This window comes from Rhopalosiphum padi, chromosome 1 (assembly GCF_020882245.1).
Source record: "Rhopalosiphum padi isolate XX-2018 chromosome 1, ASM2088224v1, whole genome shotgun sequence".
Lineage (NCBI taxonomy): Eukaryota > Metazoa > Arthropoda > Insecta > Hemiptera > Aphididae > Rhopalosiphum > Rhopalosiphum padi.
The window spans coordinates 56,037,484-56,052,120 of record NC_083597.1 but is presented as its reverse complement, the minus strand read 5'-3'; the positions used below and the strand labels follow the sequence as shown (position 1 = coordinate 56,052,120).

At 29.3% G+C, this 14,637-nt stretch overlaps 2 protein-coding genes and 1 pseudogene across 2 annotated transcripts; 2 read left to right on the top strand and 1 right to left on the bottom strand.

Annotated features, from left to right (window-relative positions):
- The first annotated feature begins 420 nt into the window (after positions 1 to 420).
- Positions 421 to 2,434, top strand: LOC132917752 (protein obstructor-E-like). The gene is made up of 5 exons (XM_060978634.1): positions 421 to 576; positions 1,105 to 1,299; positions 1,402 to 1,608; positions 1,729 to 1,942; positions 2,168 to 2,434. Exons 1-5 carry the CDS (start codon positions 522 to 524, stop codon positions 2,232 to 2,234), a joined length of 738 nt encoding a protein of 245 aa, XP_060834617.1. The 5' UTR covers positions 421 to 521; the 3' UTR covers positions 2,235 to 2,434.
- Positions 2,435 to 4,243: 1,809 nt separating this feature from the next.
- LOC132917044 (protein obstructor-E-like) lies at positions 4,244 to 11,996 on the top strand. Its single transcript, XM_060977567.1, has 5 exons — positions 4,244 to 4,699; positions 5,537 to 5,761; positions 6,882 to 7,085; positions 10,238 to 10,451; positions 11,751 to 11,996. The coding sequence occupies exons 1-5, from the start codon at positions 4,648 to 4,650 to the stop codon at positions 11,797 to 11,799; spliced, it is 744 nt and encodes a 247-aa protein (XP_060833550.1). The 5' UTR covers positions 4,244 to 4,647; the 3' UTR covers positions 11,800 to 11,996.
- Positions 11,997 to 13,758: 1,762 nt separating this feature from the next.
- LOC132918766 (U4 spliceosomal RNA) lies at positions 13,759 to 13,884 on the bottom strand (annotated as a pseudogene).
- Positions 13,885 to 14,637: the final 753 nt, after the last annotated feature.

Here is a 14,637-nt window from a genome sequence, read left to right as displayed (position 1 = left end):
AATATTTATTTAAATTTATATGAGTGGAGTGTTGGTGAACTACTAAATTAATAAGCGATTAGAAAATTAATTTTTTTTCTTTATAAATGTAGTATTAAAAATATTTAAATTTATGTAAGAAAAAATATAAATAATAAACAGATTTATCGAGAAATTGCGACAATATATAGAATTGCCATGATAAATATTTATATATATTATATAAATAATGTCGATCGTAAAACGCGTATTCATAATTCGTATATTAAGTATACATATATAATATAATATTATTTGAATGGAACATTCACATTGTTTAGAAATTTTATACAGTGCCTCCGAGTCTGCGGTACCTACGGTTGAAAAACCTCGAAACGAAATCGATTCATCGAACAATTTTTTTCACCTCAGATTTCCCATCCACGCCGAAGTGACTACTTGAGGTAGCTATCGGTAAGTGGGAGAAACTATAGAATGGTTTCCTGTTCTTCCGCCGAGGCCGCAGTCGCTTGCACATATCATCACGCATTAAGTTTTCAATTATGAGTCTCTCAATAGTATTGTGTACGATAGTTATTGGAATATCCCATTTTACAAGTAAGACTTAATATTTATTATAACTTAGGTATATATTAAATACTAATAAAACAATATTATTATTCAAATTATCACCGGATGGTTATGCCTTAATAAAATATAAATACTTTCACGGAAAACTTAACGAAGTCCGTTGTATCATTCAGATATTATGTATAAAAAATATATATAATAATGTGTTGTAAAATCGACTTGTCGCGCAGGTTGACTTAAATTTTTCGACATTTCGATTGGGACGCATGTCGCTTGTCTTAGTAATAAATGACGTTCGTTATTAGCGAAATTTTTCGAAGATTTTTTTAGTAGGTTTACTATATATTTTAACACCCACTGTGCTAACGTATGCCAGCTGAAACCGAGTTGGTCGTCGCGCGGAATTCACTTTCTCCGTGTCTTCCGCAGCTGTGTTCGTCCTCGTATCACCATATTTTGTACACAATATATCCGGACCCGAAAAACCCTCCCCGGAGAATCGTACATTTTTTTCGCGTGTACATTTTATTAAATGTTTTACTCGTCATCCTATAGATGGTCAGTTCCAATGTCCCAAGAAGAACGGTCAGTACGAGGACCCAGTGCAATGTGATAAATTCTACGAGTGCAAAGACGGTGTGGTCACAGAAAAACTATGCCCGGATGGGTTAGTATTCGACCCACTGAACAGGAAGGTGAACAAATGCGACCAGCCATTCAGCGTGGACTGTGGCGAACGAACTGAACTCCGTGAGTACTACCATTACATACGTCTACCATTGTGTATTCATTTGGATTTTCAAAGAATAGTGAGATTAATAATATAACGTTGACTTTTTTGTTCGTCCGCAGAAACCCCGCAGCCCAACTATTTGTGTCCTAGGCGTAACGGATACTTTGCGCACCCGGACGAAAAAGTGTGCAACATATTCTACAACTGTATCGAAGGTGACGGCACAGAAATCGTGTGCCCCAATGGATTACATTTCGATGAATACGCGGGCTCGTGTGCCTGGCCCGCCACAGCCGGCAGGACTGGTTGCAACGAATCGGACGACAGTAAGAAAAATGCGATGTTTTAATAATGATAACGACGACGTTTTTTATGCGACTGAAATCCGGATTAGGGACGAACAGTGGTAGCGTTTAAATCCTAATATTTCGTGCCCGTTTTTTTAGTGAAATTGAAAGATGGCTTCACATGCCCCAAAGACAAGACCCATAACAGCCGAGGCCAAAACGTGGCGCACCCTGTGTTCGCCCACCCAGACGACTGTCAAAAGTTCTACGTGTGCCTCAACGGCATCACTCCCCGGGAACAGGGCTGTTCGACCGGCGAAGTATTTAACGAAGAGTCGCAAAAGTGTGACCAACCCGAGAACGTGCCCGGATGGTGAGTGTATATCTAATTTTATTGTATATTTTATTGCGTCTCACATATTATAGTATGTATAAATTATAATCGAAATATCTGTGCAGCGACTGCAGTGTGTCATCACGTCGACGTAATGACACATTGTAGAGTTGGATTTTCGTAATATAATTATTATTACTTCTATACGTATAACGGTATATACTATATGTATGGCATAATAAAATCATATTGTTTTTTTTCCAGCGAAAATTGGTACAAAGACGACCCACAAGTGCAACAGCAGCAACAGAACAAGAACAAAAAACAATAGTTGTTTCACATTGTTTTGTTGTATTTAAAATAATTCATATTAAATGTATACTTTAAGTTACTATATATATATATGTGTGTGTGTGTGTGTGTATAATTTTATACCAAGTCAAATCTAAAATCATTATTGTTACGAATTTATATATATGCATAATACTTACTATGATGTAATACTAAATAAAATTTAACTTTATTACAATATTACTTTTGTTGCATTGTTTTGTTTTTTTATTAGGTATCAGAAGCAATCTTTTGGAAAATCTAGTACCTATTGTAAGCTATTCATTAATTTGTTCTTCAACCTCGGAATATATAATAGTGTAGGAATTAAGTTACGAAAATTGGTTAAAATAAGTAGATATGAATATATTACAATATAACTATATAAGGCATACCTATTATCTTATTTTAAATTAAATTCACAGTATAAATTACTATATTATGTATATTAAATAAGTTTAATTATAAATCAGTAGGTATATTTCAATCATTTTATATATTATAATATACATTTATATAATATCTACTATACCTAATAACTAATTAGTCATAAACTCATAACCTATACAGAATGTTATGTTATACCAAAATACGTAAAAATTATATTATTAGTATATTATAATTTATTTAAAAATGTTTTTAAACATTAAAAACGGTGAAAGTCACACTTTTAAACTTTCACAGATACTTATTGACTTATACAAGCACTATAAAATAAAAGTGTATATAGTATAATAGGTATAAGGTACTAATAACCAAACAAATAAACGTACGTGTTGAACATTTTTTTTCTAATTATTAGATAATTTATTTTAGTAATGTACAAGACCTGTTTTAATGTCTTTGTTTTGATAAAGATAAAATTATGTAATTATTAGTTATACTAATACTCAAATTAAACGCCTCCAGTTCAGTTTCTATAGCTTTCACCAAATTCAAGTGTTGCACTGGTTTGATGACGCAACACAAAAGGTGTCTTGATTTTTATACGATGTGAAAACTTGTTTAATCCACACAATTTTCCATTAGTCATACCTAGTACACACGTATATCTATTATAAAAAAAATTCAGGGATAAATATTGTGCATGTGTTATTTTCGTACATCATTTCAAAAACAATAACTAGGTATATAATAATAATATGTAGACGCTAAACACATGTATTATAATATTATACATATTAGATATACATTGGGTCCAAGAATAATATGAGTTCAGACAACAACCGTGACTTTGCCAGACGTCGTTGTTTTCTGTTTAAAATATTTTCGTAATAGCCATTAGACATTTATACGTCAATTAAAATTCTAGGAGATAGTCGTTTTCGTCAAAGACAACTCGTAAATATAAATTACTCGTTAATAGTTTTTTATCAAATTGAATTCGTTTAATTATATTTTACCATAGGCGGACGTAAAAATCGTTGGACGTCGTAATACAGGTAGTGTTAAATTACGATATACAGCCGTTGGGCGAATACAAATATGTAAAGGTCACTTTCAGTATTTTCGGTTACGCCCGTGTTACCTATGCCCGTAAATGGCGTGTAAAACGCATTGTCAGGAAATCGAATATTATGTATGTCTACCCAGCGGCGGCCAACCAGTGTGTGCATTATACAGGGTGGTATCTAGCTGCGCGCTTGTGCCCACCGATAACATATTATCTTTATCTAATAATATTAACTTCATCTGTGAAACAGAACATTATAAGATTTTAGTCAGTTGTTACTGCAGTATTATAGAGAACCACTTGACTGCTGTTATAGTTCACAACGGTTTCTTAAACATCAGATAAATAGAAATGACCAACAGTTTATATAATAATATATTATGAAGGTAATTCTTGTGAATATTATAAAAGTTGAGTATTTAGTGGACGGTTTCCGCAGAGTGTTTAAACAGCCAAGTGAGTCTAAATAAACCTGGTCAAGAGGCGGATAAAGTCTATGCACACATAATACACACACTCATATATATATAGGTGATACAGGTGCACTCTACGCGTTACACTCGTCGAAGAATCGTCCGAAGCATAGGTTGTGGAGGTACACGCGTCCGTGTTTCGTCACGTACCTCTTTTGTGCGCCCATCATATATAATATTTTATTGTTATTAAAATATTATATATCGCGCGCAGAGTGCAGTGGTTAAGAACGTTCTCACACGGGCCCATTGAAAATCGTCACGTGCGTGTATCGCATTATATATTATGTTGTAACGAATAGGAGTTCAAAAACCTTTTGTCGTCCGTCGCCGGCACCACTACAACAGAGGTCGCGACAAGTCGCACGCGGGGGCTTCGCCGACTAGTTTTTCGTCCGTCTTCCGTCCGCGGTGGGTATACCTATAGCTGGTTATAATACGTGCCCGAAGACCCGGTCCATTCGTAATCTGCTCGCCTTTTACCAACGATGCTTCTGCACGCTCCGACTGCTATCGCTGCTGCGTTTGTTCTATTTACGGGTAAGTACCTATATAAATAACAGATAAAATATAAAGATACCAATTCAGTGGTATATACCTATGTAATGGTTATTGGTTAAATATATACGGTTATTATTAATATTATATGGTTTCACGCGAAATCCGCCAGTCTAGTAACGTGAAATTATGATAACCCGCGCCTGTGTATTGGTGTGTACACAATACTATCATAGTTTATACATGATAATATATCGTTACGTTAATAATATCGTGTACTCTGTACATATTATACATATGCACTATATTTAATATTATTATTATACACACGTGATACTAGTCATATATTATATTATATTATGCGAATATACGTTCAGGTACAAAAGTAATAAATATACACAAAACGCACGTGCGTGGACGTTTTTTTTTCAACCTTGTCTCGTCGACCATTATATGACATCATAAATCCGTATCAATTCTTTGTACTCGACATTTTAAGTCCCCGTAAAGAAAGGAATTGATAGTTATTAAGTGTTGCATATGTCCAGAAGCAGATTCAGCCAATTTTATCAGAGTAGAACATTATTATATTTTCTTTTTAATCTGACTGCTTATGTTATAAATTAAAACTTATAATTCACTATGTAATAGATTTATATTTTATATTATTATAATTTATAACATTATGTGTGTTACTTGCACGTAAATTTGCATCTGACCGAAATTTGATGGCAATTATACTTTTAATCGATTTCTGACAATCCTTAGTCGATACAATAAAAAAACAATTATTTTTGGAATTTTCCTCGCCCCAAACATTACTAATAAGTTATAATACATATAATAATAGTAAGATATAATGTGTGTATGTATGTGTAGGCTTAGCGCTCGGACAGCAACAGAACAACCGTGAATTTCAATGTCCCGAGAAACCAGGGTTCTACGCCGATCAGATACAATGTGATCTGTACTACCATTGCTCTGTGGACGGCGAACTAACTGAAAAACTCTGCCCCGACGGACTGCTGTTTGACGACACCAGCCCGACTCACGAAAAATGCGATACATCTGTAAACGTAGACTGCGGTCAGAGAACCATTCAGCGTAAGTGTTTATCACATTAGCAAATAATTCATCTACATATACAGTCTTCAATTACGTATAACTCATATAAGTATATAACTATAACTAAGGCAATGACCATAGAATCAGAGTTTAAGTTATAACTATGTGTACTATGTAGTCTTATTTGACACATGTTCGGCCGTTTTAGACGATTCGGTTATATTACGGATCGATATTGCATAACAAAATAATAGTATTCAATGAAATGTCGGTGGCGAACTTGAGCGTAAAAATGTATCAAAACAGGTCTGCAGTGGGTGAGCTTGTGAAGCTGCCCTGCCCATAAATTTAGAACGGTGTTAATTCTTTTAAAAAAATATATAATATAGTAACATAGTGTAGGTATAGTGCTGCCACTGCCATACATACAATGACTTTTCTACAATTCAAAGTTATAAAATGTTATGTTTTGGTATATCTGAATTCTCTTTTGTACTGTAGTGTTATCTACCAAGGTATATATTGAGAATTAAATTTATTGTATTAAATGCTGCGATATATTGTTTTTATTAATGTAGTGGGAAAATACTTACTACAACTTAATTATTGGCAAAATTTAAATTATATGAAACATACGACTGTACTTCTCAATATTATTGAAGAATTTCATTTAATTTTAAAAATAACACTCTTTTACTAGAATTTATTAAAATTATTGAAAAACGCTATTTTACTAGTATTACCTAAAAAAAATGTTCATACACATCATTTTGGTTTAAGTAACCAACAATTAATAGAAAATATTAAATTTTTAAAACGCTTTTTGAGTATAACAGTGTAAAGTATTTTATTCTCATATTCTATACAAAATCTCCTTATGGTGCTGTAGTTAATTCCCTGACTACTAAATATCTAGAAAACAACCACCGAATACATGTAAGCATATACAAATATATATATATATGCATACAAATTTTTCAAATTTTGTTGTCTCATAATTGACGGAGCTTATATGACGTATTATTTATTCAATTCGTGAATGTGGCCACCAACGTTATCACATATCATGTATAATGTGAAATTTTGATGATGCCCAATACATATTAAGATTTTTATTTCAACACTCCTTAATTATTATTATTTGTTAATCCTTCAATAGAGGAACCAAAACCGTCTAAGGGCTGCCCCCGGGCCAACGGTTACTACAGGCATTGGGACGAGGGTTCCTGCGACAAATTCGTCAATTGCGTGGACGGTGTGGCCAACGAGATGCCGTGTCCGCCTGGTCTGATATACGACGATTCAACTAGTTCTTGTGCCTGGTCGACGGACAGCAAGCGGCAATGCACTACGACCAAAAAAGGTATACAATAATATTATGTCCAATATATTACATTACATATCACATTTAAACCTATGGCATGAAGATTTTGCGTAGTTCGTCATAATAAGAGCAAATAACTAAAGTCCCAAATCATCAATCGAATACGTATGCTGACATGCCTTAAAAACTATATGTTATACGAGTACATATTACAGTATCCTGATATTATATATTTTATAATCAAAGTTTAATACTAAATATGACTTTTAAAATATTCCCTTGGATAACGACAAGCTTTATTTTTCATCATTTTAAAAACCAAAAAAAGCTTAAACGTTTTTTTTAAATACCTATAGATAGGTAGTTAAAAAAAAACTAAGATAAATTCAAAAACTTTAAAGTATTATACAATATTAAAAATACAATTTCCTATACATAATCGTTAGTTATGAAACGCATTTTGGTATAAATCATCAATATTTTTGATCACCCATTAAAAAATGTAAAATAATATTATAAATATATATATCATATAGTAATAATGATATAAGTATATAACTATCATAATTCATAATAATATTATACTACTTATTATATAATATATGTCCACTTTATAATCAAATGAAAAATATGTAGATAATATACCTACAGAGATTTTATCGGGATACAAACGTCACATTCTAGTGGTTTCAAACTTTTACTTTAAAAGATTTCTACGATTTCTAGTAAAATATACTAATAAATTATAATAAAGATACTCACCCCACTATCTTTTTAACAAACCAACGCAACAGCTTTTGCCGCACCTTTATGTACATCATTGATTTGTATAGGCTTAATATGAATCTTTTTATTATCCCCCTCTTTACACACGTTTACAGTGTAAACTATCGTATAGTACATATTTATCATATAGTACAGGCGATCAATAACCTCCAATGCACCGAGACAAGACGTATTGGTAAAGTACGTCTGAGCTTTGATGATTCTTGTTTTCGCAAACTGCTAGACAATATCTTATGAAGTTCAAAAAAAATTTTTAACGTTTCGAAATAAACTGAAGTATCTACGGTCTTTTTGTGATTATCAATTATTTTCTTAAACGCTTAAAAACAATTTCTTGTATTTTCTAAGGTATTGCTTGGTTCACAATAAAATAACTCTATATAATTTACAGGGAACGGTCTTGATATGGACCGTGACATAATATGTAAATATTAACTAACTTACATTTTTCAGACGACAAACAGTTTCGTTTATTATATAATATAAGTAGTATGTAACGCATGTATTTACAACAGGCGAATGTTGTACACTTATAACTTATTAAGTTACTATGTAGTCGTAAATCTTGAAACGTTCTTAGCCAAGCATTATATATATTAAATATATTATTGTTTTGCAGAGGTTTTAAAATTGTATTTTTTATGACAAACAATACAACACTAATAATAGACAAAATGTATGAAGTATTTTTCAATATTTGTACTCTCGTATGATTTACTACGTATGATACTCTTACATTTTTCTGTGATTTTAATTATATTTCGATATTATAATAAATAGTGTATAGTATGGACGTTTAGTTTGCAGATTTTGATTCCACGAATAGTATAGTGTTACAGTTCACATGTTGACATCATGTTCGAAATCCTATATAGAGTATCATAGAGTATAGACTATATTATAGGTAGGTATATAGTAAGCGTAGGTGTGTATATATTGAAAAATAGAAAGTAATCGATATAAGTATATATATAGAATAAATCTTTGGTATAGCCATATGTGTAACTAGGAAGGATAAAGCCCCCCCCCCACCTTCTAAGAGTTTTTCAAGTTCACTCAGACTTTTTTAGTATATGTGTATACAACATACATATTATTATATCATACAATGCCTATTGTTAACGTTTTTTTTTTTTTGCTTTACAGTTTCAAAAATATCTAATACGTTTAATAGAAATCAACAAAAAATAATATTTTTAATAATGTTATAACTATATGAATGTGACTCTATCTATCACTAAACCTTATTTTTCAATCAAAAAATATCCACTCCGTGCCTGATTACACATGTGGGTATAGATTATATTTAAGCGTAACAGTTACATATTACTATGTTATTTTTAATAGGTTGACTAAAAGTAATTTGCATAAATAGCCCTTTACAAAACGTTTCGGGGATAGGATTAACAGTATTTAACACGTATTTCGTTTATGCGTAATGCTAATAAATCGCCCAAAGTTACATGGTGTCATTCAGCGTCCATTGCAGTTACAATTATGTTTTTGCATATTGATGAAGATATGATTATTTGATTTCGAAACGAATTAGACATTCCAAAAACAATGTATAGCGAACTGCGCGTATTATAGGTGCTGTTATACGGTTTCATACGGATTATCTATTCTGATCGTTTAAACCGTACGCCACCGTACAAGTAGAATAATAATTAGATATAAATTCAATCACACAATCAACATTAATCATAACACAGTACGTCGAACTCCAGACAAGCCCATGCTATTACAATTTACAGTTTATATAATCGGTGTAATGTGATAATATGATTATATATAAAGGGAATGGATAAACTATCTATTACCTACCTATGTGAAGTTATAGTTATAGCTTCGATTGAAGCAGATACTACAATATTATTTAGATAATTATTTGAAATTGCAATTTGATGTTTTAGAAATTTTAATTTTCGACAAAAACTAGACTAATTTTATTCTGACCCGTTTTGTCAGTTTGTTTATGTAGCTTTTCGGCTTATTATGGAGCAAACCATGACATTTCATAATTTTTCTATACAGAATAAACAAGACAATAATATTTATCGATGTTTGAAAAAATATTATTTTTTTTTTTTTTTATACAAAATGAGAAAATATTGATCAAGTCACTTATATTGTCTTGTAATATATATATTATTACATGGCCCGTATATATTGTTTTACCGCTTTATGAAATTGTTATATGTTTTATGAATAGTCAAAACCATATTATATACTTGTGTTGAACAAATCTATTACTTTTCTATATTATGAAATATAACTAAAGCGTCATAGAAATAACATAAATATAATATACCATTTTAATATACATTATCGTTGCGTGAACTGCAAACATTTGTCATTTTCTTTTACTTATTTGTTATTATATCATGTGTTTACATTTTTCGCAGAGGTCCTTACCGATGGTTTCTCGTGCCCTGACGGTGACGTGGTTGGTCCCAACGGTAGAATCTTACCTCATCCGACATTTGCCCACCCCGATGACTGTCAGAAGTTCTACATCTGCAGGAACGGTGTCATCCCGCAATACGGTAGCTGCTCCGCAGGTTCTGTGTACAACGACGTATCGTTCAAGTGTGACGAACCGGAAAACGTACCCGGATGGTAAGTGATGATAATAATTTGTTATGATAGCGGTAAACTGGTAGGTATATAAGACTGAAATTATTCTGGGTGGGAAAAAAATCACTTTACTACATTTTTTGCTTAAACAATCGGCTAAACTTTGCTCCTAATTCAGTAGTCTTAAATTTTGATTCGTCTTTGACCCTCGTACATAAAACATACCTGCTATTACATAATGATTATAAAATCACGGTAAGAAAAAATATTGTAAAATATTAAAAAACTTTACTATTTGGTAAAACGGCATAAAGTAAAATTAAAACACACACGAGAAGATATAAAAATGGGTATAAAATGATTTTACTTCTCAATCTTTTAATAGCTCAAAACGTGAGAGCATATTAATAAGTATTTTAATTAATCACGCGACATTGCAGGCAGTATTATACATTTATATATTTTTACAATATCCATCATACAAATAATTTAAAAAGCAATTATTATTCATTTTTACGTTTTAATAAGGCGCTATAGTCTGCAAAAGTTGATTCTGTTGATTCCCATCTCATTGTTAATGATCATAAACATAATTACAAACTGATATTTACCACACAGCACTGATTTATTTTCTTTAGAAACTGTAAAAAAAAATCACGCAGTGCTTTTATTTAAATCGAAAAAAAACAAACATTTTTGACCAGGGAAAATATTTCTCGCCTTTCTTGCCTCCTATACTTCATCAGACATCAAGAAATGTTTAATCAATCGATTCCTGTTCTGCACCTCACGTCATATATCTCATGATTAATTTCACTGTAAGCGATATGAATGGCTTTCACGATTCAAGCTTTTATATCCATTCACTACTAATTTCTTATTACATTGTCAGATATATTCTATGAATAATTTATTGACAAGATATAATATTATGAAATATAAATCAATAAATAATATACAATAAAAAAAAAATCTAGAAAAAGCAATATTAAATTATGTGCGATTCACAGATTTCTATATAAAAAAAAATGTCTATGGTAATTCGAAAATAAAGTTATAATTCTGTAGTTGCATTACACTTAAAAAATTATTGAAGATTATTTTTAAAAATAAAAAATAAACATTATTATATCTTAATTATTACGATGAGAACATGTCCTTTGTGGTCGAAAAATTTCCAAAAATATAGGTACAGTTATTATCTGGCAAAATTAGTATATAAAATAGAGATACCAGCAATTTACATTTTACATTAGATGTAAATTTAATAAATAAAATAATTTACATTTTTATAAATAATATTAATTATATTATATATAATTATTTTTTATTACTTTTCAGTGAAAATTATTACGAAAACGAAGACGAGAAGAAGAGCGGAAAAAACTAAAATCTCATTTATATTATCTATAGTGTAATTATTTTATATTTAAATGTAAAATAAATATGTTTGTTGTTTTAAAAAGCAATCACAATGTACATTATACTGAATAATAATAGTAGTTAATTACATCCTAAAATGTGTCCAACAATGTTTTAACTCTTTAAATTAATTTAAAATAAATCCTTGAAATACTAATATGATAAGTGAAAGCTTATGATTTATCTTTTTATTTTATTCAATGCATTTCACACGCCCACTGTGCGTTTCTCGTGAGCTGATTACTTTTAATGGTTGTGTACTCTACATTATGAACACCGCCACTTGTTTAGACTGTAAATTAAATAACTTATTTAATAACCTCGTACCAGTTTCTTAATTATAATTATTATGAATGCTGAAACCGAGATAATAAGTTTTCAGTTAAGTAATTTTTCTTATTCAATAAAATCTTTTATCTAAAATGGTATTAAATACAAGGTAATTTATACCATACCTACATAATAATTCAACATTTACTTATGTTTCTAACTAAATTTTCATTAAGATATTGCTTATTATGATTTATAATTTTGACTATAATATGTTTAGATTAAGATAAAGTTTAACTTAAGATTTTAAAAACAGAATTATTTTACGAAAATTATTTTTTACAACACTACTGAATAGTGATACTGAGTATAGGTACCATATCTTTAACAATACTATAATGTTTAATCATTATTCAATTATAATTAAATCATAAATAAAATTAGTTCATGAAAATTATATTAATTATTTTCTGTTACCAATTTAATTCATTTTTAGTGAACATATAAAAATAATTATATATATTGAGATATTCTGAAATTAAAATAAAACACAATAAAAGTAAATAGATATTCAAGTGTAAGCATTATTATGTGCTAATGGATCTGAAAATAGTTTGAATTTAATATGTTTCCAATTACCTATTATATATTACATTTAAGAGTTTTTTAATAAAATCTGTCTACGCACATAAGTTATATAAAAAACAAAAAAATAACTAATTATATAATATACTAACATTTTATTTAAAAACCTAGTATGTTGTTTGAATACAATTTATTACTGAAAACTGTAGGAACTATTTAAATTGACATAATAATTAAATATCAAATAAACAAAACAAAATAATATCATAAAAGCCACACCCATAGTTTTCTAAAATGTATTGAATAAGGAAAATGGTAAAATCAAAATATCATGTAAATTAAAAAAAAAAAAACTATATTTGAATAACATTTATTTTAAAACCTTAACTACTTATAAAAGTGAATAAATATTGTTATATATTCTACTTTACTCTTTTTTGTAGTTGAAAATATAAACTATTCAAACTTGAAATACCCTTTATTACTAGCATACCCTCGGGGTTTAGTTTCAAATTTATTTTCAAGACTCATTAGTATGTTATAGTTTAGTAGTATTATAGTAAGTATAATGTACAAATAATTTTTATGACCAGATATTTTCATATTATTTTAAAAATTTTAAACACCATGTTACTAAGAATTATATTTTCTCAACGTATTAAGTTGGTTAATAATTATACAATATCTATTAATCTACATAATTAAGTCACTATAATCATTATATGATATTTATATGATTAAATTAAATTTTAACTTACCATTTATATAAATAAACAACTTAAATTTGAAAAAAAAATTGAAACTTTTACTATATATATAACACGATTTTGAAACTACATGATTAATGAGAATAAGCCTCATAATGAATTACCCTAACAATACCTTAAAATCAGTATATGACACAAATACTCAATTCATAATATATAGCTATTGCCCATTGAAAATTTGAGACACGATTTTGTTATGACAGGATGTATTAAATATATATAACGATTCTACTAGCATATTCCATTAAAGCTTATCAAAGATTCATGATCTTAATTTATCTTATATACAGTTACCTATAGAAATGTCTAAATTTAAATTTTCAATTGTGTGTTTACCGAGAAACATTTTATCTGCAGCATGTTTTTTTCAACTAGCAATAATCGCACCTCGGATGAACCTCATTGGTTTCGATACGCCACTGCGCTAAATCAAATTTTATTATTCGTTATTTTTATGGACTTACAAAATGTTTTTCAAATTATTTATTTATTTGTAATTAAACCAATCAATAAAAAAAATTAAATTCAAATATTTTAGTCCATTTAGAAAATAAATTTAACATGTGTTCTTGACACTTTTGATACATAAAAATATTCATACTGGAATACCGTTATTATAAGAATTAATAACTTTACAGTAAGTTTACACTTACAAGTATTTAAAATTGGTACGAGGTAAATGGTACTTTTTATATACTATAAGAGGGACACCTATTTATACTATTTTGTGGTACATAAATATATTTATCGACTACAATACTTTCCTTTGAATTTATTGAATTAAAATTGTATATTGATAATTTTATGTTTATAAAGAATAAGTTATTAAAATTTATTTCATGTTTCCCTGGTTCATACACAAAAAATATAATGGAAATTATAAATATTAATAAAAATAAAATTTGATACAAGTTTCATATTAATAAGATTTTGTAAGAATGTACGAAATTAATGAAAATTAAATAAAATTAATAAACAATGTTTTACATTCAACATAAATCAAAATAGCTCACTTGAGAATACATAATGTGATATGTACAAGGGCGTAAAGCATATATTGTTATTATATATATTATATAAGTGCAGTACTGATACTAGCTATTAAGACAGCAACTTTAAACTTAAATGTATAAAACAAAAATGATACTATGATAATTTATTTTTCATTGAAAAAATTATAATTT

Excerpts from the sequence above, each read along its gene's own strand:
- LOC132917044 (XM_060977567.1), top strand. The coding sequence starts at position 4,648 with ATGCTTCTGCACGCTCCGACTGCTATCGCTGCTGCGTTTGTTCTATTT. Across the intron at positions 4,700-5,536 it reads TGCGTTTGTTCTATTTACGG|GCTTAGCGCTCGGACAGCAA; the intron begins GTAAGTACCTAT and ends ATGTATGTGTAG. Across the intron at positions 7,086-10,237 it reads ATGCACTACGACCAAAAAAG|AGGTCCTTACCGATGGTTTC; the intron begins GTATACAATAAT and ends CATTTTTCGCAG.
- LOC132917752 (XM_060978634.1), top strand. The coding sequence starts at position 522 with ATGAGTCTCTCAATAGTATTGTGTACGATAGTTATTGGAATATCCCAT. Across the intron at positions 577-1,104 it reads TGGAATATCCCATTTTACAA|ATGGTCAGTTCCAATGTCCC; the intron begins GTAAGACTTAAT and ends GTCATCCTATAG. Across the intron at positions 1,609-1,728 it reads TTGCAACGAATCGGACGACA|TGAAATTGAAAGATGGCTTC; the intron begins GTAAGAAAAATG and ends CCGTTTTTTTAG.